Source organism: Cupressus sempervirens, chromosome 5 (genome assembly GCF_028749045.1).
Source record: "Cupressus sempervirens isolate cs-2001-9-10 chromosome 5, ASM2874904v1, whole genome shotgun sequence".
Lineage (NCBI taxonomy): Eukaryota > Viridiplantae > Streptophyta > Pinopsida > Cupressales > Cupressaceae > Cupressus > Cupressus sempervirens.
The window spans coordinates 202,840,973-202,868,970 of record NC_143122.1 but is presented as its reverse complement, the minus strand read 5'-3'; the positions used below and the strand labels follow the sequence as shown (position 1 = coordinate 202,868,970).

Below are 27,998 nucleotides of genomic sequence, written 5' to 3'. Positions count from 1 at the left end.
ATTATTAGCCAAGGTTTTAACATCTTTATGTGGCTATATATATATTTTGGACAAGTGTATGGAATCAATTGACAGGTGCCGGTTAATGATTTTCCACCTCTATTTTTTTATTTCAATTTCCATGAGATGCTAAACCATATCCTCGGTTGATGGCTTGAAAAAATGTCCTGATTCAATTCTGCCACATTGGGATCACATGCCTTCAAATGGGAATTTTTGTTCGTGGAGCCAGATAGGACTTAGCATTTCACAGATGCTAAAAGTATTCATTCCTTCCAAGTTTATTAGGTGCACTCTAGTGCTTCCATCTTCTGTGGAAACTTCTTTGAGATCTCTAAAAGTTGAAGTTGACCAACTTTCTCTTGTGCCCCGGCTTCTATGCTGCCTACATTTACTGGTCTGCAACATTATTTCTCTCTAACATCTCTTCTAACATTGTGTATTTCGTGACAAAATGCATTCTTTTAAACACTGGCTCCCACAATTTCCTCGCAACCTCAAGCTTCTCCAGCATTTCAAAGATTGATCCCAACAAATTACTATTACACTAGAGGAACCGATTTCATTTATGCCATATGAGTGTTATGTTCTTCTATCTTTGTATCACATAGCATTCATTATTGAAATCTTGAAGCAATACTCGCAGCCATCAAGTGAGGCCCGAACACATCAAAGGAGTGGCCATTAACACATCTCTCCCTGCAGGCATTCTATCAAACGTTTGGCATACCAAATGGTAACAGAGGTTGTGCCAGTAATACCCCAGTTCAACAGTTGTCCATATATCCATCACATGTGGATATTCGAAGATTTTGACACCTCTTTCATGTACCTTGAATGCATCCTCAAAGTATTTATCCTCCTCTAGCAAATACGCATAATTTATAATAATTTGTGGAGTGGCAATCTTTAACTCTGGTATTTATTCATATACCGCACATTCCAACTCTAATGTTCCTAGACTCCCCTCCAAGTCCACAAAGAGTGTCCAAAGCTTCAATGACTTATGTTGCTTCATCTGTACTGGTTCATCTGCAACGACTATATTATCCCCTTATAATCTTCTCAAAAACCCATGGCCCTTTTTCATCTGCATTTGTTAGTTAAATACTCCAATGCACCTGCGGGCTTCCACTCTTTATCCACATAACTCTTTCTCGGCTTCTATATTTTGTTATTCCTCCATACTGATATGTAATATCTTAACGTGTTTATCTCACGGGCACTGTCCTCTCTATTGAACTCCAGAAATATTAACGAATCATATGAAATGTTGCCACGGATCTTGAGGTCACACAAAACATGATCTCTTTGTGTTAGCATCCAAAAAGTCAATATGTGACTTTTAAGCACCAAGTCTTGTGCATCTTTTATTACGAGGATAATTTTGGGATCAGATAGATTTGACTTGAAAATGAGGAAAGGATACCATCTTCGGGTTGAATCTATCTTTGAGCTTGAACGCTAAGCTTCATAATTAAGACACTTTTGGTGATTCACCATGGTGGTATTCTATTCTTTGACAAAGATGCATCTCCAAATTACAACATTTGAACTTCTGTACTGACTCTGAATCATGAACTAAAGCTGGACTTTGAACCTTCCTGAATTAACACTTCTGCATTTCGAAACCAGAATCTGAACTTCATTTATATTGAACCTACGGGATGGGTTATCTGAACCATTAAACCATTCTGAACTACTTTGAACTACTGAAGTTCGAAAAGAGGTTCAACATCCGAAACTGAATTTGGAAACTGTGAAACTTCTTGTGGAGTCCTCTGAACTTAGATTAAATGATCCTTATACCTTTTCTCTGAATCATTGAACTTAACAACCGTAAGCCTGGACCTAAACCATGAAAGTATTCTGTCCCTTGACTAGGATGCCTCCCAAATTGTAACCTCTGAACTTACGTATTGACCTTGAATCATGAACTGGGGCTAGGCTTTGAACTTTTCTGAATTAACAAATCTGTGATTCGAACCCAAGATTTGAATCTGCAAGCTGAACCAATAAGCCACCTTGAACTTCTGAACCATCGAACCACTTTGAACTACTTCGAACGTCAGTTCGAAGTGGTTCAAAAACTCTGAACTTGAAGTTTTAAAACTGTGACCATATCAAGAAGTAACACCACCTTAGCCTACATCTGAAGTTCTAATGCTCTCTTCATCATCTTAGCTATGTTTCGAAACTCCACCCCCTTTGCATCTAACTCTCTCTTTACGTCCCCCAACAGAGATATAAATGTTGCCTTCTCTATCTCCCTCTCAGCAATGAGTGCTTCTCACTCAATCTCCCAAGCTGATTACTGTGTGGCCAACCTAGCTTCTACTATTGGCTAATCTAGTAGTTGTCTCCTCCCAAGCCCTCGTTGTTGGTACCTGATCTACCTTACTTCTTCGTAGAGCATAGTACACCTCCCGGTATTTGGAATTATTCTTGTTGCCTATACAACATCCAACTCCTATCTACAGCCCTCCACCCTGCACACTTTCAATTCCGCGCGCTTTTGGTTTCCCGACATTCCACGGGTTTTGTGTCCCTGTATTCACTTGTTTTCCTTGATGGCGTGACTCAGCAAAGTAATAATCTGCACTTAAGTTTTGATAAAATTGTTGAATCTATAAAGCTGAAGGAAATTCAATCAAACAATTCTCAAACAATTTGAATACACTCCAATACCCCTGTAATTTTCTAGGCTGATTCTAATCAAGAAGTTCTGATCTGGAACTGGTAATATGGCAACAGTTATCCCTCAACCGCTAGTATCTTCAGAACAATACCTTGAACAATTTGAACACAACTTAATAGTTTCTATACTAGGAACTGTTGCATTTAACTCATAACATTTCAATTCACTAAATGGTATCAGACTAAACTTGAAATTTCGATGCCTTAGCAGTGTAGGATATTAAATGAACAAACAACCATTAAAGATCAGAGAATGGCTAACAATGATGTCAGAATATAGTAGCAAGGAAAAAGAGACCCGTATCTGATGTGCCGCCCAGCATATGTCAACTCCCATATATATAACACTGTTGCCAAGGTTGGCTCTACTTGCATCAGACTGACCGAGTTTTTGGAGATGCCCGAAGATGTTGAAGATGTTGACTACAGTAACAAACCCAATACCCGGTCTCAAGTCTTCCACAGCTTGCCTCAGTATTAACCCGGCTGTCACCTGCCTAAGGAGTTGCCGGCACCCGTGTGTGGAAGAGGATGCCCAGACCACGGCTAGTGAAGACGTGAGTGTCTCTGTTCCAACAATGTTTGGGATATTGTTCCTAGACCGAAAAATAAATCAGTTGTTTCCTCCAAATGGCTATTCAAAATAAAACATGTTGCAGATGGAAGTATTGACAAATACAAAGCTAGGTTTGTTGCTAGAGGATTCTCCCAAAAGGAAGGAATAGACTATGATGAAACTTTTGCTCCAGTAGCCAGATATACCTCAGTCAGAACTGTGTTAGCCATTGTTGCATCCAAGGGATGGAAAATTCATCAAATGGATGTAAAAACTGCATTTTTGAATGGTGTCATAGAAGTTTATCTTGAACAACCAGAAGGATTTGAAGTGTACAATAAACAAACTCATGTATGCAAATTGAAAAAGGCCTTATATGGATTGAAACAAGCTCCCCGAGCTTGGTATTAATGGATAGATCAGCATCTAACCAAACTTGACCTCTCTAAAAACATTGCAGATCCAAAATTATATTACAAAGTAATACAGGGGGATATGTTAATTATGGTTTTATATGTTGATGATCTTTTGATTACAAGAGAAGATCATCTAATTGAAAAATGTAAACAAGCTCTCATATCTGAATTTGAAATGAAAGATCTAGGAATACTACACTACTTCTTAGGACTAGAAGTATGGCAGCATTCTAAAGGGATCTTTCTAAATCAAGGCAAGTACACTCTGGATCTACTTAACAAATTTGGCATGTTGGATAGCAAGGCAATGAAAACTCCTATGGAAACAAATCTCCTGAAACTAAAAGAAGCAACTGAAAATTCTGAAAGTGTTGATCCTACTTTATATCAACAGATAATTGGTTCTTTAATGTATTTGGTGAACACAAGACCTGACATTTGTTATGCTGTAAATGTTCTCAGTCAGTTCATGTGCAAACCTAAACAAACTTATTTGGTGGCAGCAAGGCACATTCTCAGATATCTCAATGGTACTATTGGATATGGTCTCAAATACTCTAAAACTGAATTAAATTTGAAGGGATATACAGATTCTGATTGGGCAAGAAATTCAAAGAATCGTAAGAGCACTTCAAGATGTTGTTTCACATTGGGCTCAACAATGATATCTTGGTTTAGTCCAAAGTAGTCTTTAGTAGCACAGAGTTCTACAGAAGCCGAGTACATAGCTGCATCTATGGGAGCAAGAGAAGCTGTATGGTTGAGGAAACTTCTATTTGGATTATTTGGGAAGCCTCTTCCACCTACTACTATTTATTGTGACAACCAGAGCTACATCAAGCTATCTCTTAATCCTGTGTTTCATAACAAGTCAAAACACATCGAGATACCTTACCATTATGTGTGAGACATGGTTGAGAAAGATGTAATCAAGCTGGAATATATTAGTACAAAGGATCAAATTGCAGACATTCTTACCAAACCACTTGCTAAGGCGAAGGTGGAACTTTTCCGTAAAGAACTTGGTATGATTGTAAAATCTGAGGACATGTCTCCGAGAAATTGATTATTCATTTTTTGTGAAAGTGTTTCATGTAAGGGCTTTATCTTGTAAATCAAAAAACTAGGCGGTTGATATCATTAATTTGATTATCTACAAGTTGTTTGTATTGATATATTTTCAGTACTTGGTGTATATCATGCCTTGATATTTGAATAGGCCATTACCACACTGAGCATTTGGTGATCATCATTAAGTTGATGTTTCTGATAGGCCATTGCTTTTGAGAGATTGGTGAATATCATGAAATTGATATTCTTGTAGGCCAAACTCTCACTTGTTACAATGTTTTATATTTGACATTGGATAAAAGAAGTCTTCTGATCAAAGATCTCTTATACATGTATACCCTACTAATCTAAGAGGGAGTGTTAATGTATAGATTAGTTGAAGAGTTATTAATAACTCTTATATTGATTTATGTTATTCTATATAGTTGAGATATTTAATAATTTTATATATATATATATATATATATATCCTAAAATATAAATATGAATACATAAACAAGTTGCGAATAATCTAATCACCTCTCATCGTTATATTATAATCTCCTTCATCGATGAATTCAGGTGTTGGCATTATCACCTTAGTTATGTGTCTCGACGTTTGTCAAACATTAGTTTACGTGAAGTCATGTCCGATAGACGTGACTAAAATATGAGTCACGGCTATCGGTCGTGACTCCTAAATAAAGCCGTGGACATATAAGATATTGTAAACCGCTGACTTTGTAATATACAGCGAACACATAAATAATATAAGTTTTCAGTCTGATACTTTAACACTCAATTAGTCTTTCCAAGAATGACTTGTAAACTATGATCCCCATGATTTGTACCAAGAAATATTGTGTTTTAACGCTCTGTGTCATACAAAGAAATTGGAAGAAAAGAGTCAGCACAAGACTGAAAGTCAATGAAAGTCCCAAAAAGAAAGCAACCAATCATATTCCAACATTTTTTATGAGATCTTCATCAACATAAAGTCGAAGAATATGGGTGAGACCTAGTAACCCTGATTTACTCCAAGGGTGTTCTCAACATCTTCAGTTGTGTGCAATATTGTAGAAAAAGGACCAATACCCATTTTACCTGGGTCCAGTAATAAGAACAATAGATCAGGTACCTGCAAAACCTGGAAATAATGTAAAACTAAGTCCCTTAAACCTATACCAGGGGCCTTGCACCTTTGAGCATTAACAGCAATAAACCATTGAACTGCTAGCTGCACTTTTCACATAAAACTAGGTCCCTTAAACCTATAACAGGGGCCTTGCACCTTCGAGCATTAACAGCAATAAACCATTGAACTGCTAGCTGCACTTTTCATATAGCTATATACAACCTCAAAATTACATATGTGAGTAATAAAAAGGTATGAGCGTCATTGGAATTTATTGAATAGCACAAATGCACTGCACATGTCCATATTAAGTTTGACTTACAAATTACAAAAAATAAGCTATTAGTTTTACCACAAGTTTTACAAAATCAAGCATGCAAGCAACAGAAATTATAATAATCAAAAAACTAGCAAGCTTGCATGGAACTTCCAGTCTCCAAAAAAAAATCTTTCTAGTATATCTAATCCCTTGCAACATAAAGCAGTAGTAAACCATTAAACTATTCTCTAATGGCACTTTCATATATGCATAGTAAATCGAGATTACATTTCTAAATTCTGAACAATGGATGAGCATAAACATTTTACTGGAACTCCAGAAAGAGTATCAAAGCACTACAGTTATACATATTCATTTATTTTTAAATACAAAAATAAGAACATTAGACTTTCCAGAAGCTGTATAAAATCAAACGCACACTACCAGAAAATACAATACTTCATAATACACAAGCTTGCTTCTAGCAAGTTGAGTTAATAGAAAAATAGAAACCACTCTAGTTGATACAAACTTCTTTGAAGGGAAAGCCATTAGTATGTAACTCACCACCGAAAATCCATTTCGAGCTAGCTCATCAAGTGTTTGTCGCAAATTCTGCAAATTTTAGGCAACAGCACACAATCATTTCGACACCCACAATGGCCAGTTAATCTCAGTTTTCATCAAGATGCTTTAAATTGCTTATTTAACAGGTGTATCTCATAGCCAGAAGAAAAAGTAGAGAATGATTAAGTCAGTTGAACTAAGACAATTTCCCATTAAATTCAAGAAGCAACAAGGAAGAATTTAAAAAGCACACCAAATAATTATTTATTAAGTTTGAGTGCTTCTATTGATAATCTGATAGTGTTGTCAGAGCATTTTGGTTGACTGGCCTTGACAATCACTGTCACTCACTCTATAGCTGTCTTTGGGAGCACGTGGCAAGGTAGAGACACAGTGCATTCTAAAAGACCCATTACTCTCATTCGTGAAATTTTACCTGAAAATAGCCATCAGGTCCACATGTTGTGAATGTCCTCAACTACATTTTCTAACAAGTTGTTCCCACTTTAAGAATGTAGAAAGGTCACTTTCTTCAATTCAAAGTTTTTATTTACGATAAAAAGATGTGTTTGGCCCCTTTATCGGGTTATTGCTGGAAACAACCATCAGCTGCACATGTTATCAGTGTTTTCTTCAACTTATTGTTTCATTCTCTCCTCCTAAAAGCCCTTCCTCAAAGGTCATTTCATGTGTGGGAGAAGGGATTCCTAAACAATCAAGCTTTACTCCATTCTATCAACAGATCAGATCATCATCTGTATGAAAAATTAATTATGTTAGAGTTTAGGCAGACTGGAGCAATATTAAATATTAAATATTATGTAGAATAAACGAGGCGATATAACAATTGCTATAACAATTTACAATAACACACTGACTTAACATGGTTCACCCAATGTGAGCTATATCCACGGATAAAAACCATCCACTTTCCTTTAATATCCGACAAAGAACAAATTACAATCTGATGATATCTCACATTAGATGGTTACTTATTAACACCTTCTTGGTGGTTTACAAAGGTCGGTATACATACCCAAATAATATATGAATACTTTATTAAATAATGGTCAACCATTTCCCACTGCACTACCTGTAATTGATCTGAGGGAAAAATACAGCTGACAAATTCACCAATATTTAAACCCAGCAGCATGATCAATCACCACATACCACCAGTTTCCCACTTGAAGACTAATCCTATAGCAACACCACTGCACTGATAGCTCCCACTTGATTGACACACCTAGGCTTGGCTTGTTTCTCATTTCCACACTTATCGTGTATAGACTGAGCAGGATATCAGTTTCTCTTGAGTTACTACCTTGATAAACATATCTGCAAGATTCTGGCTAGTGTGTTTCTTTTCCAACTTCAGCTTTCTGTCATCCAAAATTAATAATATGAAATGGTACCTAAGATGTTTCGTCTTAAGAGTAAAAAACTGATTTATTTGCAAGATGAATGGCACTTTGACTATTATTGAAAAACCTGCTGCTCTTCTCCTGTTGCATGCCCAATTACTCCATGGATCTTTATAACCAAATCATCTCTTTACCAGCCTCTGTAACAGAAAACTATTCTTTTGTTATGGAAAGTGCGACAACCTTTTGTAATCATAAAACCAATTGTAGTTCCAACTACAATAAACACGTAAATTGCGGTGCTTCTCCTACTATCAATATAACCTACTAAATCTGAATCAACATATCCTTGAAGAGTAGAGTTGGAACCTCCAAAACATAATGCCTAAGTAGTAGTATCTCTCCAATAATAGAGAATCTAACTTGTTGCATTCCAATAGTGTTCATATATCTGCTCATAACTCCCACTGCATGTGCAATATTAGCCTTGTACACACTATGGCATACATCAAGCCACCAACTGCAGAAGCGTGTGTATTCTAGAACCTTGGACATATCATGCATCTCCTCTTATGTCTAGGAACACATCTCCTTAGTCAACTTAAAATGATGGAGAAAAGGTGTACTAACTGGTTTTATATCCTGTATTTAAAAAAAAATCAACACTATCCTCTATATAATCACTTTGAGACAATGTTAATGCATGATATTTCTTGACACTTATTATTTTCATTCCAATGATTTGTTCAACTGCACCCAAATCCTTCATAGAATATTACTTTGCTATTTTATGCATAATGTTGCATAGTTGAACTAGCAACAAGCATGTCATCAACATATAATAATAGGCAATATAGCTACCATCATCCAATCTCTTAAAATAAAGAAAGTAATTAGAATGACATAATGACATAAATCGTAAAATTGTCCATTCATAAAACTATCAAATTTCAAATACCATTGTTGGGGTGTGTATTTCAAGCTCTACAAGATCTTCATTAACTTGCACACTAAGTCATTGTCACCTTTAATCTTATATTCTTGCGGTTTTCGAATGTAAATATCTTCATGGAGAAAAGTTGTTTTTACATCTAGTTGTTCAAGATGCAAGACTCGTGTATCCACAAGACTGAGGATAGTTCTTATTGAAGTCATTTTAACAACGAAAGAAAATATTCATCAAAAGCTATACTTTCCTTTTGTCTAAATCCTTTTATCACAAGTCTAATATGATCTTATACCTTTTCTAACCTCCATGTTCTTCCTTGAGCCTATAAGCCTATTTGTTTGGCAATGTTGTTTTACCTTTAGGAATTGAAATAAGTTCCAAGTCTACTAAGGATTTCATCTCCTCTTTCATTTCTTGCTCCAACCTATTTTTGGTTTCCACCTGAACTGCTCCAACATAACTTTCTATTCACCCAAAATCAGTCAACAAGACATAATATAAGGAAAGTATCGTTCAAGGGATCTACTTATCCTTTTAGACAGTCTTTGAAGAGTTTGAGGAACATCACGTTCAAGTTGTCAAATATATTGATTTTCTAACACCTTTGGCCCTACATTTATGGGTATTTCATTAAGCATCGTGTGACGTGTTTTCCTTTTACTATTTCTTTTCATGCAACTAGTCTTTATACATCACTTTTTCATTGATTATGGTATCTCTACTCTTAATTATTTTGTGAATTTTATAATCCCATAAATGTTAACCAGAATATCTAATGAAAGTACACTTCTTGAATTTTTCCTCAAGCTTTTCTGTTTTTTCCATGTCGATATGGACAAAAGCTTCACAACCAAAAGGATTTAGAAAAAGGTGTTTTTTTTTTTTTCTTTTAAAACCACGGACATGCAACCTACCCAAAACCCAAGAATACCTTATGTAAGGGCGTCCCAGAGAGGGGTACTTGGAGTACCAAAATACCCTCGCCGCCACCCCAATATTGTCGTCACTGCCAAACCACTTGGGTGCTTGCGTGTTTGGGGATGTCAGGGATACTTGGGTGCTTGGGCACTTGTATGCTTGGGTAATTCATCCATTCTGTTGAGAGGAACAAACTTACCTCTTATTGGGTGCTTAGGAGCTTCATCCACTATGTTAAGAGGAACAAAATTTCCTCTAAGAGTGCGAAGAAGCTAGTTGTTATACACAGTGTCTTGCATATCATAGATCACAAGGCACACGTGTAGAAAGAGAGCCTAGTAGCACGATAGGATGTAGAGCTAAAGGATCTGTCTCATATTGATGAGGATGAGATTGCAGTAGAAGATGTAGGGTTGGTTGGTGTTCCTTTTGCGGAACCTGAACGTGAGGAGTCCAATAGTTCCAATGATGAGGATTTGGCTTGGTTTATGATCAGAGGCTTCCTGTCACTACATTTTTACTCATTTTGGTATTGACCATGATTCATATCATGCATGATGCTACTCATTGTTGTCATCTTTATTATTATGATATAACTGATATTTGATAAAACTAAAATAAATCTTATTTGCTGATAATTTAGATTTCTATTTGAATCTTGATTTATGAATGTTACTATTGTGTATGTACTATGTTACTATGTTGAATGTTCAATGATTCTAGTTGGTGTCACAATTTTGCCATGTGCAAGTATTTCAGTTTGGTATGTTATATCGAAAATCATTTCATAACTAGCATTTTATGTTCTATATGTATAGTGTGCAACACTTAGAGTCGGGTACTTGGAGTACCAAAGTACCCCCACCGCCACCTAAGCATCATTGTACCATAGGCGCACCCACTACCACACTACTTGGGTGCTTGGATGCTTGGGGACATCAAGGGTACTTGGGTTCTTGGGTACTTGTGTGCTTGGGTGTTTCATCCACTATGTTGAGAGGAACAAGCTCACCTCCAATTGGGTGATGGGTGGTTTATCCACTCTGTTAAGAGGAACAAACTTTCCTCTAATAGAGCAGAGAAGTTAGTTGTTGTATGCAGTTCATAGATCGCAAGACACACGTGTACAAAGACAGCTTGGCAGCACAATGGGACGTAGAGCTAGAGGATCTCTCACATTGATGAGAATGAGATTCCATCACAAACCACTTGGTTGGTGTTCATGAGGAGTCCAGTAGATGCAGTTCATAGATCGCAAGACACACGTGTACAAAGACAGCTTGGCAGCACAATGGGACGTAGAGCTAGAGGATCTCTCACATTGATGAGAATGAGATTCCATCACAAACCACTTGGTTGGTGTTCATGAGGAGTCCAGTAGTTCCAGTGATAAAGAATTTGGCTTGGGGGATGATTAGAGGCTTCCCATCACTACATTTTGTCATTTGACGTGATTTTGTACTCATTTTGATATTGATCATGATCCATATCATGTATGATGCTACTCATCGTAGTCATCTTTATCATTATGGTATAATTGATATTTGATAGAACTAATATAAATCCTATTTGCTGATAATTTGCATTTCTATTTGAATCTTGATTTTTGAATGTTACTATTGGATATATACTATGTTAATATGTTGAAAGTTACTATCTTGCAAGTATTTCAATTTGATATGTTATATTGAAATATTATTTCATAACTAGCATTTCATGTTCTATATGTATAGTATGCGACACCCCTCCCCCCACAGTCCCCCCTTGTTGTCAGCCCCCCATCATCCCCAAATGGGGACTCTTTTTCCTATCCTAAAACTTTACTTCAAGTGCGCACCATTCTTAGGTCCTTTGGTAGCTGTAACCTCTCCTTGCATGGTTCAAGATTTTGCACCCAAATTTGCCTTCTCCAATTCTTCTATTTTCTTTTCAATCCTTTTCATATGTCTTTCGTGGGTAGAAGAATCCTGTTTTATCAAACTTCATTCTCGTGAAATTTGTAGTACGTCATTTTGATCGCCCATACTATCTAATAATGAAAGTTATATTGTTGTTGGCAATATGCACCTGTACATTAGGAGATGACTTCAGAACATTGAGACTAGCATACATTTTTAGCTTCTTGGTTCTAAAGCTTTGCAGCTGAAGTTGCTAATGGTGCTTGCATTAAATGATCAGAATGTACACCACTAGAACTGAAAGAATGTTTCACTGAGGAAGTGCCACTATCTTTGATGCTCAACACTGTCAGTTTTAATCAGCATCAAGGAATGCTTAAGCATATCAATAATATCAAAATAATTAGGAATTCCAAGAGAACTTAGATCAACAGGAGTATTAAAAGGCTCTGATGCTTCATGTCTGGCATATCATGTTTCCAAATTTTATTCTCCATCAAAATTAATTATCTGAACATATGCAATTCCACTGGGATCACTTGTCCCTAAGAAAACAATCACATGGAATTGTTTCATTTGTATGTATCTTCAAAACTCCACCAACTCTTACGTTCTTCCATATTTGCATATGCTCCCATATATTATCAATCTTCTCTAAACAATCACTGCATATAATAATATATATTTGTAATGTCCCCATTTTTAGCAAGTTCCTATATTTGACCAGGTCAGTTCACCATCACGACCCTCGTGAGCTGACAGTAGGATTTGAGGGTCTCACTTGTGTGGTTATAGGCTTTCTAGTAGCCTATGGTGTGTTTGTCTCCATTTGAGACACTTAATATTTATAGTAAGTCAATATGTTAGTTCTAATGAGCTCATTTAAGTCAAAGGAGTTGGAGGATGCTCTTAGTTTTTATTTCAGGCTTCCGATTTGGGCTCCAAGAATCTTGAAGGGAGCATCTATTTATAGTAAGTCATCCCGTCAGATTCATTCATCGTCTTTCATCATTAGGATCACTTTGGTGTTGTCAGATTTTGATTCTGATGCTTCTTCAATTGTTTTTGCAAGACGGGTGAATTGTTATTATTATTCATATAAATATGTTGAGGTTGTTATTTTTGTTGGCGTTGTTGGTTGGTCACCTCAGTATCATAGCTCATTGGAACTGGGACAAAAAGTTTTAGATCATGGGAACAAGAAATAGTGGCCTTATGTGTCAAAATTTTTAGTTATGGTGGAAGAGGTCATTTTCGAAGCCAAAACTAATTAATAAATTAGTTTATATTGGCACTTTATTATGTTTTAATGTTGTGTGTGAGAAGCTTCTTAAGTGAAGTTCATTTGGTAAACTTTGTGCTATTTGGAGATTATAAATATGAGCCCATTTGATGAGTAAAGCATCCGATTTATTATTTTCTTTTGTTGCCTGTGAAGAGTTTTTGAGTTTGCCGATTTCTTTGCCCTTGCTGAAGTATAAGGGTTTGGAATTAAGAAGTGCCTGGTAATTCACAGCAAAGGTATTATGAATCAAATCTAAGAATTATCTTAATTAAATTATAGTATTTCCCAACTATTATGTACTGTACCTGAGAATTTCATTATGACTGGAGAATTTGTGATTTGAAATGCCATTATTGTCTACTGTTTGACATGGTTATAAGACGAATGTACTATGGCTGTCATCCTTGTATTTGGCAGCGATTTCAAACTTTGTGGAAGGCTGCAATCAATTATTGGAGGGCAGCAATCAAGTTTTAGAGCAACTACGATTATAACCAAGGAGCATGTATTTCTAAACCTGAGTAAATTGGATTATTTCTTGAGAGTTGCGATTCATATTTCCTCTGTTAGAAGTCAACTTCCAGGTTCATTATTGCATGCTTGTAAATTTCCAAAAGTCAAATTTTTTAAATTGAATATTAGTAGCATTGCCATCAATTATAGAATTACTTCTGAATTGTTTAGTGGTATTCATTTGTCCAAATTGATAAAGACTTAATCAATTAAAATTGTGAGCAACTCGTTGTGAATTTAAAGCATTATTTATTATAATGTTCCAATGCCCCTCTAACCCCTAGTAACAGATCTGTAGGTGTAGTATCTAAAAACTGACCAAATAACTCAGGCAACAAGAAGGCCTAGACAGGCTGTATGGTACCTGTTTATTGTGGTGGTCGTACGGTGCACAATAGGGGAGAATAGACTGGCTGTACAGTAGACAGGGATAGGTGGTACGGTGACTGGGTTTGATGGTTGTATGGGGTGGTGAGGACCTGATGGCCATACGAGAAGGGAAAACTAATAGCCAAACGGGGAGGATTGTTGACCGTATGATGAACTAGGGATGATGGTCGTACAACTTGGCGTCCGTACGTAGGACGTGTCCCAATGGTAAGAGGGTTGTACAAAAATATGTGTGGATGCTGTATGGAACTAATGATGGCGAGGCAAGATGTTAGAGATGTGAAGGGAATGCAGTGCGGATTCAGGCAGAAGGGAGTATGGCAATGGAGTACAGAAATGGTTGTGGTACTCAAGGGAGACGAAACCAATATATAGACAATGCCAAATTGAAAGTAACTAGAGCATAGAGAATATATCAAATTATATGCAGTTTGCAAACAATAATGAGCACCAACTTGTCAGATCCGAGCGAAGAATCACAGTAACGGAATAAGGTGAGGGATGAATCCCATCGAAACCGGCTAACCAAATAAGGAAGATCTTTCACTTCCGAAATGGCAAACAACAAAGAATTCCAGCAAGAATTCGCAATACAGAGAAATAATCCAAATTGCATACTTAAAGAATACCTACAAGCTGTGCTTAAATACCCGTCGGGAAACTTTCTGAGGGTGTACAAAGATAGCCGACAGCAACACAAACTACGAAAACAAAATAAAAATGGGTCCGAGATATATTAAATCAATTGATCAATTAATAATAGTTTGATACATAATTTATTTTATAACGGGAACATTACATTTATTGAGTGATAATAATTTACCTGCCAAATATTTGACAAAATATCAAATTGTTGATTAGTAAAAGCAAATTGATATTTCTTAAGGATATAGCCAAATAGGGGTTTCTACAATGGTATCACAGCAGTCTCCTACCAGCCTGCAGGAATTGGACTCAGTTTTTATTTTGTTCGGTGTTGACTTTGAAGATTTTCTAATCTAATTTCTAGACTGACCAGCACTTTATTTTCTCCAGCTATGGATAGACATAGGACTGGCAGTTCAAAAAGTCATTGAAGTAATGAGGAAGTTAGTTTAAATATGAATGCCTTGCAAGAGAGTTTGGAGAAACTGAAGCTTCATCAACAGAGGTTGGTGGAGAGCATGTTGGATCCCACGACAGTTGAGAGGATAGCGAGGTATACGTTTTCAGCATTTAAAAGGCCAACATCAAAGTTGCAAGGAAGGAAGCTTGAGTTTCCCCCAACAGGTGTCCATGATGTTGATGTACCTATATTTAGTAGGGCACCTACTAGCCCCATCCGCAGTGTTGATGATGGACTCATTTCATAGAGATCAGTAGATGTGTCTGAACCCTTGGTGGATAGTGACATTGAGCTTCAACAGGTTGAGGCTCCCAAAGTTGTTGCAGCTAGTGCAGAGAGAGTTGATGCAGTTGTTACTACTGACAGTTCTAGCTCTCTCGAGTAGGGGATTATTATTGGAGATTTGTGAAATTTGTGAGTTATCATAATGATGCTCCAGTACAAGAGGCAGTTGCTTCCTCAAGTGGGACCAATGCATGTATGGAGTCACCCAACTGTGATACTGGTGATTTGTATGTTATAGCAAAGTCAGTAGATGTGGGTTCATGCTCTAGTGTTATTGATTCACAACTTGACGTTGAGTCATGTGTGCAATATCAGGTGTCAGCAGTTGAGGCTTTATTAGGAGATGTGGATGCAGATAGTATGGACGCATCTGATGATACTATGAGTTGCACCGGGTATGATATCCCTTACCAGGTATCAGCTGATGACTCCGAGGAGGTTTTGGATGAGTGCCAGGATTAGTGTTTATAGGATCTATCCTTTGAGGTGAAAGCTAAGACATGTGGGGATATTGATATAATGAGGGCTTCCATTTCTTCAAATGAGGAGTTGATTGAGGTACATAGTAGTTATATCTTGGATAAAAAGTTGTACAAGGTCGATAGCACACATGCGGTGAGTGATCTTCTGGTGGGTAGTTCTGATTCGATTTCCTATCACATTGCAATTATTGAGACAAAGAGCTTACATAGGAGGCAAGGGTTACAGAGGCATCATCTAACTTGTCAGCTGAAGGTGAGTGATAGTGACATTTCTTCAACTCTTGAGCATTATGATGCTATTTGTCAGATGCTAGCTACATCTGGTTTGGGTGCTCCTATGTCTGATGAGTGTAGTGATAGTACTCTCTCTAGCAAAGGTTCATGCTCTTCGAGAGGTTGTCAAGATCTTGAAGTGTAATTACTCGCAGCTAGTTGTTGACTAGGATTACCTTCTGGAGTGGGGTAGCACCTGTCATGAGACATTGATAGAGAAACAAGAGGAGGTGATGGAGTTCACCCAAGAGCTTAAGGTGATTGTGGACTCTCTTCAATGTACTTAGTGGGCTCTTCAAGAGTCATATTCACGATTGGATGAGGTGACTATGGAGTTGGAGCACGTCCAAACCACACCAGTCCGAGATCCAGTTCAGTTGCATACCATAGTTGGTGGTGACTTTGCTTCTACGGTTTGGGATGATGGACACAATGATGGGGCATACACATCCGTCCAAGATATGGGTATCATAAGTACGGATGAGATCAGAGTATCAATGGAGTTGGGGTCTCATGCAAATTTACTTCCTTCTGCTGGAAGCGAATCTATTTCTTCATCTCATACAACTAATAGCATTAGACAGTTGGCAATGCCACATTTTTAGATGGATCAGCTGTGGGTCGCAGGGGAGCAAGGGGATACTTCCACATATAGTTTCTACTATAGAGTCCTTCATGCAGTAAATATTGGAGAGTTTGGATGTGAGGGAGGATTCATACAGAATGTTTGAGGGTACTCTCATCTAAGGCTCTCATGCTATTTAGAGGTTGGAGGGAAAGATTGTAGAGACTTTCTCTCCTGTGCTTCCCCACAGGGATTTTGAGGTTGGGTTTGCTGAGAGGGCTGCCCAAGATCCTGCCCAACCAATAGTTCAAAGTCAGAGATTGGAGCCATCTTCTAATTCCCAGTGCGATGATGATGAGGCCTTGACAGAGATTGGGAGTTTTTATCGGCATTACACTGTGAGGAGTGCTCATCATTTTTCTTTTGACCCAGAGGTAGAGGACTTGGTTTCACGTCGGTGTGGGTTGGCTCCAATTTCATACCATCCATTATGGGATGGGTTAGCACCATCTTCTGCAGATGGGATTGACAACTACAAGTTAGGCCCCTTGCAGTACCTGCACACCCAGGACATTTTGGCAGAGGTTGGAGTTGGTGTTAAGGATTCAGATACATGTGGTTGTTACCATCTCCACAGTGCAGTTAGGTGTGATTATCAATTTGATAGGAAGCTAGGTGTGAACAAAGTTGGTATTTCAGTTGGGTTGAGTTCCAATGAGTTGTTGCCTTCATCAGCACCTCGGGTCATTGATGTCTGTTATATGGGTGTTAGTGCTACAAGAGATGCATGTGTACACAGCAAGGAGGGTACACAGTTCTACCTTTGGGATCAAAGTCGATGGTGTGTTCACTTCGTTTCGGGATTGCTTGGGGACAAGCAATCTTAGGGAGGGAGGACTGTAATGTCCCTATTTTTAGCAAGTTCCTGCATTTGGCCAAGTCAATTCACCATTGCGACCCTCGTGAACTGATAGTAAGATTTGAGGGTCTCACTTGTGTGATTATAGGCTTTCCAGCAACCTATGGTGTGTTTTGGCTCCGTTTGAGTGACTTACTATTTATAGTAAGTCAAAATGTTGGTTCCAATGAGCTCAATTTAGTCAAAGGAGTTGAAGGATACTCTCAGTTTTTATTTCGAGCTTTTGATTTGGGCTCCAAGAATCTTAAAGGGAGCGTGTATTTATAGTAAGTCACCCCGTCAAATTCATTCATCGTCTTTCATCATCAAGACCAATTTGGTGTTGTTAGATTTTGATTTTGATGATTCTTCAATTGTTTCGCAAGACGGGTGAATTATTATTATTATTCATCTAAATACGCTAAGGTTGCTATTTTTGTTGGTGTCGTTGGTTGGTCACCTCAATATCATAGCTTGTTGGAACCGGGACAAAAGGTTTTAAATCATGGGAACAAGAAACATTGGCCTTATGTGTTAGAATTTGAAGTTATGGTGGAAAAGGTCATTTTCGGAGCCAAAAGCAATTAATAAATTAGTTTATAATGGCACTTTATTATGTTTTAATGTTGTGTGTGGGAAGCTTCTTAAGTGAAGTTCATTTGGGAAACTTTGTGCCATTTGGAGATTATAAATATGAGCCCATTTGACGAGTAAAGCATCCAATTGATTATTTTCTTTTGTTGCCTACGAAGAGTTTTTGAGTTTGCTGATTTCTTTGCCCTTGCTGAAGTATAAGGGTTTGGAATTAAGAAGTGCTTGGTAATTCACAGCTAAGGTATTGTGAATTAATTCTAAGAATTGTCTTAATTAAATTATAGTATTTCCTAACTGTTATGTATTGTACCTAAGAATTTCATTGTGGCTGGAGAATTTGTGATTTCGAACGCCATTATTGTCTACTGTTTGGCATGGTTATAAGAGGAATGTATTGTGGCTGTCATCCTTGTATTTGGCAGTGATTTCAAACTTTGTGGAAGGCTGCAATCAATTATTGGAGGGCAGGGATCAAGTTTTAGAGCACCTGCAATTATAAGCAAGGAGCATGTATTTCTAAACTTATGAGTAAATTGGATTATTTCTTGAGAGTTGTGATTCATATTTCATCTGTTAGAAGTCAACTTTTACATTCATTATAGCATGCTTGTAAATTTCTAGAAGTCAAATTTTTTAATTGGATATTAGTAGCATTGCCATCAATTTTAGAATTACTTCTGAATTGTTTAGTGGTGTTCATTTGTCCAAATTGATGAAGATTTAATCAATTAAAATTGTGAGCAGCTGGCTATGAACTTAAAGCATTATTTATTGAGAGATAATAATTTGCCTGTCAAATGTTTGACAAAATATTAAACTGTTGATTAGCAAAAGCAAATTGATGTTTGTTAAGGATATAGCCGCATAGGGGTTTCTACAATATTGTTGTCTGCCATCTCTTTGTTGATTTCTTTCTTCATGGTTGTAGAAAAGTCATGTATCTACATCATTGTCATCGCTTTTCCTTTGATTTTTACATTAAGTACTGAAAAACTGATAAATATATACATCTATCTTCAGATACTTCAAATAACATCAATGACATTATCTTCTAGCAGTAATGCTCCTCAAATAGAGACCTCAAATGTTTTGCAAAAAAAATTGAGCTCCATAGTATGAACAATACAAACTCCTCATTATTGTATTCACCTCCATTTTCTGATCCAAGACACTTCAACTTATTTAGTCTCATTCTCAACCAAGGCTTTTCATTTCGTAAAAGTATCAAATACATCAGAATTTTTGGGAATAAAATAAACACAAGTTCTTCTAGTTCTATCATCAATAAAAGTAACATGATAATAAGAGCCACCAAGAGATGGTACATAAGCCAATCCCAATGCGTGTGAATACACAAGCTCTAACTTTTCACTTCTTTCCAGGCTATGAGAAATTTGACACTCTTTTGGTTTACATAACATAATTTTCGTAGAAGTACAAATTAACTTGCTTCAAACCTAGCAATGAATCCTTTCGCTTTGAACTTGGCAATAAATTCCTTGAACAAAAAATTCTTCATCCCTTTCTCAATCATGTGCCCAAGCCTATTGTTTTATAACTTTGTATATGTTCTATTGAGGATAAGTAAATTAAAAATCAGAATTAACAATATATAAATACAATATGCCTACCTTTCATCATTTTTCTATTATTAATGAGCCTTTAGTAACCTTTTACAAATTGTTTATAAATATAACTATGCAACCTTAAGTTCTCAATTGTCCTACTAAAATTAGATTTCTTTCCAAATCAAGAACATATCTCGCCTCTTTCAACAACCATTGATTTGCATTAAGACTAACATTTTTGCATGGTTCATCATCACCTAAATAGACCTCTTGAAAATCAGCTTGAAAACCAGCTTGAAAATAGTTTAGAAAAAATTCCCTACAGGGTGTGGCTTAAATGAAGCCCTTGACTCTTAATAGTCAAGAGTCAATCGTAATATCTAAAAAAAGAATTATACTATCTCACAACACACGACTTGCTACATTTGTTTTCTTGTTATTTAATTGTTCTCCATCTTCGTGTTTTCCCTTTAAAGATCAACAATCTGTCTTTAGCTAACCAATTCCAATACTCCAACCTTCCCTAGATTTGGATTTGTCTTTCTTAGGTTTACCACAGTTTTCTAGGCTATTTCTTATTTCCCCCTATCTTCCCCTATGTAGAATAGGGGAAGCATTACCTACCATCCTGCCTGTGCTTTCCGAAGCATTTTGTTGTGATTTAAGGATTGTTTCTACAAATGTAATAACCTTGCCATTGTATTGGTGTGTTCCAAATGCAGATTTGAAGACTTACAAATATGAGGAGCGTGTCTTTACAGTTAATCATCATTAGATAATAATAATATATTAACAATAATAAAAATAACCATATATATATAAGGTTATTTATCTAAGTGATGATTACCATCAACAATGTATCTATGATCGAATTAATCTAACTGAAGCTACAAACTTAACACTGCCTCTTAGTTAGGGAGGATTATTATAGAACACATTATGCTTTCAAGTATATGAAGAGATATCATCTCAGTATGATATTCTTGAAATGGCATATGTAAGGATATTCATCATACTTATATTTAAGGCCATTCATCATACTGATATGATTCAACAAGAAATATCAATCATATGATATTCATCATACTTATATTCTTTTGGTATGTGCACTGGCATCAAATCCTTGATGCCTGCCAACAAAATATGTTATATCATAGTAGGATATGAGTTATCTAATTTCCGGCACTCTAGGACAACAACTTAATGAAGTCGATCAAATAACTAGTAATCAACATGTCATGAACTCTATCATGACAAGTGTCATGATCTTCGGCACTCTGAGACACCAAGTTAATGTAGTCAGATCATGATGTGTTCATTATAATGACTACCAGCACTCCAGGACAGAAACCTAATGTAGTCTGTCATGATAACAGGTCAAGCTATTGATAAGATCATCACCTTACAATAGCAACCCTCCAAATATATATATATATCAATTTCGCCCATCTTGAATTATATCATTGATCCAATCTTTGACTTCAAGCAACTAAGTCGATATCTCTTCTATGTTGCTCCCACTGTCTTGAGGAAGGGCTCCCTGGTGCAACTGTTGGATAGGCTGACAATCTCCCCAATACTTGTTTTCAGCCTCCAACTTTACAATCCTTTTGTTTGCCCTCCTGGATCCCCTCACATTCCATGTCATCCGTGATTCTTCCCAATTTATGCTCTACTATCTCATACTCCTGAGCTACAATCTCGTCCACTAGCTTGCTAACCTTTGGTATAACAATCTAAACCTTTCGGTGACCCTCATCATCGCTCTTGATTAGCATTGCAATCATCTTTTCAATTTGTTTATGTTTCTCACTATCTTCCTTTTCCACTAACCCTTGAATATCTTCAACTATTCAAACAGTCACCACCTCGCCTCTTGGCATAAGCATTTGCCTTGACCATAGTAGTGCAGTGCATCTTCCCAATTTGTATTCAATTTGACTAGCAAAGCATCACCAACGGCCTCTTGCGCCTAGTTTACTTCCTCAATATCAATTGGTCTATCCTCTTCTTCACTAGTGACCATCACATCATCTCTATTTTGGTTCTACGACAGAGGAGAGTACTCGGTACTGTTGCTATAACTACTTGATTCCAAATCAAAGCTCAACTCTACCGCGGCACCTTGTCCACTTGTATTATCCTCTTGGCCTCTAGCCTCAATTATGCTCTCCCTTGACGATGTTGCATTTCATCTCTTTGCTGAAAACTCTTGATGTTGTTTACTTTTCTCAACCTTCAAATTTCTCTTCTTGCTCTTAATTTGCTCTCGGTTGCTAGCTACTACCCTCACCTTTCTGTTCAACTAACTCTGCTTGACCTTCTTCCTCTGGTTTCATCTTCTCATAAGTAAGGTGTACCTTCCGACTTTGTAATTGCCTTACCTTCTCATTGTACCATGACTCAGTGTGTAGATTAACTGTCCTTATAACTACCTCTAACAAAGGATCCTGATGATCATCCCAATCCATTGGACCCAATTCTGTTCCATGCACCGTATCATAATCTTCTCTTAGCACTCTTTCATCCTCTTCCAGTTGATTGGGAATATCAAGGCCTCTCCATCTAATTGCCCTCATCATGCCCACTGACAATTTTGAGAGAAAGTTAGCTTTCTCAAATGAAAGTCATCATGTGCATTGGCCCAAAAATCTTCTATAGTAGGAATATGTTTGAACGTGTTTTCGTGAGATGCCTTGATAAGACCATTAGGGTTGAATCCCTGTCTTGCTCTATACCATCCTAGATGGTACCACTCTAACTCTTTCTCCGCAGCTGCAAAGGCGACGGGATTGAGGCAAGTATCATTTCCTATTCCAAATGAGAAGGTAGTGCTTGTCTCACCTTTAAGTTTCATCATTTTGTATAATACTCAAGTTGCCTAGCCAACTCCATCAAAACTATATTGTCGGGTGGGTACCTTGGAAGTCTCTTCGGGCAAACTATACTTCCTGCTACTCTAATATATGTGAATTGTGGAAATTGGATGATCCAACTCCCATACTTCCTAACTTTTACTTCCACTTCCGTTGAGAGCCTCCTAGTTGGTGTCCCTTGTAATATTCTTACTGTCTTCATTTTAAAGGCGTCATTAAACATCTTATAATCTTTGGTGTTGTGCAAATGAAGCTCTAGATAGCACTCATGCACCAAACATTGCCTCGGCTCATTGCCAATCACTCCTAAGGCTTTAAGTCCAGTATTTTCATATAGTCTCGCAATCAGATAGAAAAGATAGGATGCCATGTAGAATTTCTTTTGATTTTGCACTGTCCTAAGTTGTAACTCCAGATTTTCACTTATGATTCTAGCCAAATCAAATTTTCTCTCTCCATTTTCAATTTCATCAATAAAGTAGTACATCTCGTTCTCTAATTGCATAACTTGAGCCACGCTCATGATTCAGTTGAGAAGCACGATAAGGTCACCATACTCCGGCTTGAAATCTGACTTGGTGAGCTTTGACGACTTAGTGACTACCTTCTTGCCTTCGTGTAACCAATTCTACTTTAGATGAATGAAGTAGGCCTCCTAGTTATCCTGAAATAACTTGGCCGCCCGATCCATCATTACCACCGTCATGCCCCTATGCTAGGGAATATTGAATACTTCAACCACTTGTCCATTGATGTTAGCCAACATTCTCTTCCCTTCATCAAAAATGATAGACTTGGTGACAATATCAAACCGAGATGCACATTCCATTACCGATTCTGGACAAAACAAGGTACGAGGGAAAACTGCCACATGTACAATTTCGCTCTTATAGATGTTCTTCGCCATGGGGGATTGTCTTTCCTTCAATCTATCTTTCAACTGTACCATTTTCATCGTGTCAATATTGGTATCACTTATTCACCTCACTTTCGAGAAGAAGGTGGTCTTAAGCATCATGTCTTCCTTGTCTTTTTTGGTATTTGTTCCCTTTGGATTCTTGCTTGCACTAACATCTATCATTCTAAACACTTATTTATGCCCCTTCATTCAAAATGATATGGACTACACTTATCAATCTCCAACCTTCTTTATATCAATGGAATCTAGCTTATTTTTGCCTCTCCAAGTCCTATGTCTACACTTATCAATCTCCAACCTTCTTTCCTAGAGGTGGGACTACCACTTATTTCTACTTGCTTCGTTACCTTAGGATGGACTACACTTATCAATCTCCAAACTTCAATCCTAGGGTAATCTAGCTTATTTCTACCTCTCCAAGTGTCCTATTATGAAATCTACACTTTTATCTCCCAACTTCAACCTACCAATGGAAATGATGAAGTGATGGATGAGAAGTGCAAGGTGAATATAAGGGAAACGGAACAAGCAAGAAAAAGGAATAAAATCCACCTTTAAAACCAATCTTCACCTCTAAAAATGAATAGAATTTTACCTTATATCTGTTTTTACCAATAATCGGACCCTCTTCACATTTAGATTAGATCTCAGAAATTTCAATCCTCGTTGCAAATAATGATGCTCTAGCAAAAATCAGAACTTTAACTTCCTTGAAATCACCCACACTTGCCAAAAATCAGAGACCTTAAATCACATTGTCCTTTCACCAAATAAAATCGCCAAATTCTGGAAGGAGAAATTGATGCCAAGGATGGAGAAATCAAACTCAAAAAAATTGCCCAAGCTGGAAAAAATCGAATCTGCTCAAAAAAATCATCCTAGGGCAGTAATTCGCCTCCCTTAGAAGAAAATCGCACATCCAAGGAGGAGGAAAAAAGGAATGAGGAACTAAGAGGGGGAGAAGCCCCTCTTATACCAAACTTTTTGCCTCTCCAAGTAGGTCAACCTGCCTGGAGGGAAAACAAAATTAAGTTAGTCCTTTAATTAATGGCCCAGATTTAAATGCAACATTAAAATTATTTAGCCTTATAGTGAAATTGGCCATGAATTGCCAATTTTGATCAGAAATTGCAAAATAGAAACAAGGTAAGCCTAGGAGATGTCAAAAAATTTCATTTAGTAATATTTTGGCAATTAAAATATCATTAAAATCGAATTTAGCAAGCCAAATCAATTTTTAATTCTAAATTACCAACTTCCTTTAACATTTCTAAAATCCTCTAGGCTAAATTTCAACCAATTTAATGCGATTTTGTAATTTAATTCGATTTCAATTTTGCAATGCAATTTTTAATTTTTTTAAACAAAATAAATCCTTTTCCTAGCAATCAAAATTCAAACTCCAATTTCAATTTCACTATCAAAAATTTCCTTTTTCAACAAAAAATTAAAGATTTTCAAAAATGACTAAATCTAAAAATTTCATTTTGAAAATGCTCAAGCTTATACAATTATTTCAACTTTTCAAAAAAAATCTAAATCCAAAATTTGCAATTTTATCCTGCCAGGTATTCGTTTTAACTATCGAAAAAATGTTGTTTTTGAATTATGTTCGGCCTAAGGATAAAATTACATGTTCTAGAAAATCAAGTTTTGCACCGGGTGAAAATAAACTAAATCAAATCTCTCCTAGCTCGAAGGCGTCCAAGGTGTAAAATTTTTAAATCGAAAACCTCTGAACTCCTCCAAATTCACTAAGGCAACCAAAAAGGGGGTCCCCAAAAAATTTTGCAGCAATGGTGTGTAAACCTCACAAGAAGTTCCTGCTTCCAAAATTACATTAACAGGCCTATATGTAATATGCTCGGAGTTTTATCTGTTGTATTTGAATAGCTTGTATATTTCTTCCTTAATTCTTTTCAATTGTAAGATATGATTTCCTCTCTCTATTTCCATCCATGACTACTTAAAATAGCATTCCAATGCTAAGTAAGCTTCCTGAGTCCATCCAAAATATATTGAGATTAGTCTCTCTTTTTGTGGGATTCGCTTCTATAGATTGGACTTCTCCATCTGTGGACTGATCTTCATTCTTTCTTATTTCCTCAATTCACTATTTGTAATGATAATCGAATCTATTTTGGACTGGTTCTTCTTTGTTCACCAGGCATTATCTTTCTTATCTGCCCCTTCTCTTTGATGTCGCTATATTCCCACGATCAAAGGGGAGTTCCTTCTTTTATAAAGGTGGGAGTTCCTTTTTTCATAGACTTCTCTGAGTTTTAAGAAAATGATTATCATATGTCTATGTTTATGTCATATCAACTGTCTATGTTCATCACGTGATCTCTTCTGGATGTTCACCATAGTCTAGTCCTCATAAACATGCACCCAACTTGGGTCAAGAACAGAGCCCATTGACATTTACCAATCCTTCCTCTCTTGCACAAGCATCCAAACCTTAATCATTTCATCCAGAGAACTGGTTCTAACAACCCCTAAGCCTAGCCATTGTGGATCTTCCAAACCACTCATAGTTTATACAAAGTTTGCAGTTCCTTTAATATCCAACATAGATCTCCTTCATGTCATAATTCAAGAGATTTTTTTAGTTTTTTTTATCTTGCATTTGTAGTTAGGCTTTGATACCATGTTGTGATTTAAGGATCATTTCCGCAAATGTAATAACCCTTCCATTGTATTCGTGTGTGCCAAATGCAAATTTCAAGACTTATAAATATGAGAGGACAAGACATGTCTCTACGATTAATCATCATTAGATAATAATACTATATCAACAAAATATAAATAACTATATACATATAATATTATATATATATATATATATATATATATATATGATATTGTATATATATTATATAAATAAGAATATTTCTCTAAGTGATGATTTACCATCAACAATTATCTCATGATCGAATCAGTCTAACTGAAGCTACAAACTTAACACGTTTGCTCACTAAGGAACCAAGAAGGTTATCTAACTTTAAAGTGTTTGAATTGGAGACAAAATTACTTATAGCCATGACCAAGCTATTCCATATTTTTGTTGATGACCACAAAGGTAAGAGAGACCCAACGACATCATTAGAAGTCACTTTTATAAAAGTTAATTGCCTACTAATCTTGTTAAAGTCATTTATATGATCAACAACAAACCCACATTCTGACATCTTCATATTAAATAAACATTTCATGGTAAATACCTTATTGAAAGTTGAGAGTTTTTCATATAGTTTGTCTAAAGCCAACATTAAGTCTACCATTGTTGTTGCTTTTGTTATATTGAAAGCCACCAATACTACCAAACAGGACTATATTGTTCCTAGTACCTTATAAACTATCAAGAACCTCGAGTTTTGCATCTGTCATATTCATCGACTTCCTTGTTTTTCCACCCAATGCTAAGAAAACTAAGATAGATAAACTTGTATTTCTATCTTCCATGGTTGATAGTTCTGGTAGTTGAATTTTTCAACATTTAATTTTCTTCTGAAGAACTTGTAGCTCATTAATAACTATCCAATTCTTCAGAAAAGACAACAATGCAAGACAAGTGCTTGTCATTATGTAGCACTTGTTTCTTTTCTTTTTCGCAACATGACTTCCTACACGAACCTCCTATGACATCCATTGCTTCTACCTCGCTTGATCTTCATCTACGTGAATGGTTGCATTAGTTGTAGTTGTTCCTCCCTTTTGTAGGTTTAGTGCGCTACGTCAAGTCTTCACAGGTGTCATCTCTCTTTGTGCTCGAGTTTTATGGTGTGGCTTGATTTTGTTTCTTGCATTTGTGCTATGTTCGTCCCTCATGGTTTGTTCTCCCCCAGGTGTACCTCTTTGTTTCGTGGCTTATTTGTAGTATGCGTATGTTGTTTGCTCATCACCCAAGGTCTCTAATCATCGTCACCCAGTGATGGTCTTCGATTGCTTGAAGACCTCTCATGGCGTAGAGGTGAGATTTCCTTTTCTTACACATATTTAGGGGTCAAGTTTTTTGGCCCCCACTTCAGTATGAGACCTACCATGCAGCCCCAAATCCACAATGGCTATAAATCCTATGCTCTTCTGGAGAGGCAATGTTTTTGGCATTGCTTTCAAGACACCATGTCCAAGATGGCTCTCTTGGACACCTTGATCAAGTCAACGATTCTTTATCATGTTGTGGTTTGGGGACCTCTCTATTAGAGTTGCATTGGGCTTTGGTTGATAGGGTCCAAACCCTCCTCAAGCACATCGTCAAGTGCCACCAATTTACTCCCCTTAATATCATTTTGGCCGAGTTTGGGGATCGTCCTTTCAAACTTGGGACATCTATGATCTGGTTTTCTTCCTCCACTATCTTTGGTGCTTTTTGGGATTCGATAGAGGTACGTCTTTGGAAATTCTTACCATGCTTATCATTCTAAAAAGGCGAC

The 27,998-nt window shown here is 36.8% G+C and overlaps 1 protein-coding gene across 3 annotated transcripts in view; it reads right to left on the bottom strand.

The window, feature by feature from the left end:
- The window catches only part of MSH1 (MUTL protein homolog 1), a 255,585-nt gene that overhangs the window by 200,661 nt on the left and 26,926 nt on the right, over positions 1 to 27,998 (bottom strand). For all 3 annotated transcript variants that reach the window (XM_089829144.1, XM_089829143.1, XM_089829145.1), the window contains exon 6: positions 6,681 to 6,728. In XM_089829144.1, coding sequence (XP_089685270.1) covers positions 6,681 to 6,728 — 48 coding nt within the window. The remainder of the gene's footprint in view (positions 1 to 6,680; positions 6,729 to 27,998) is intronic.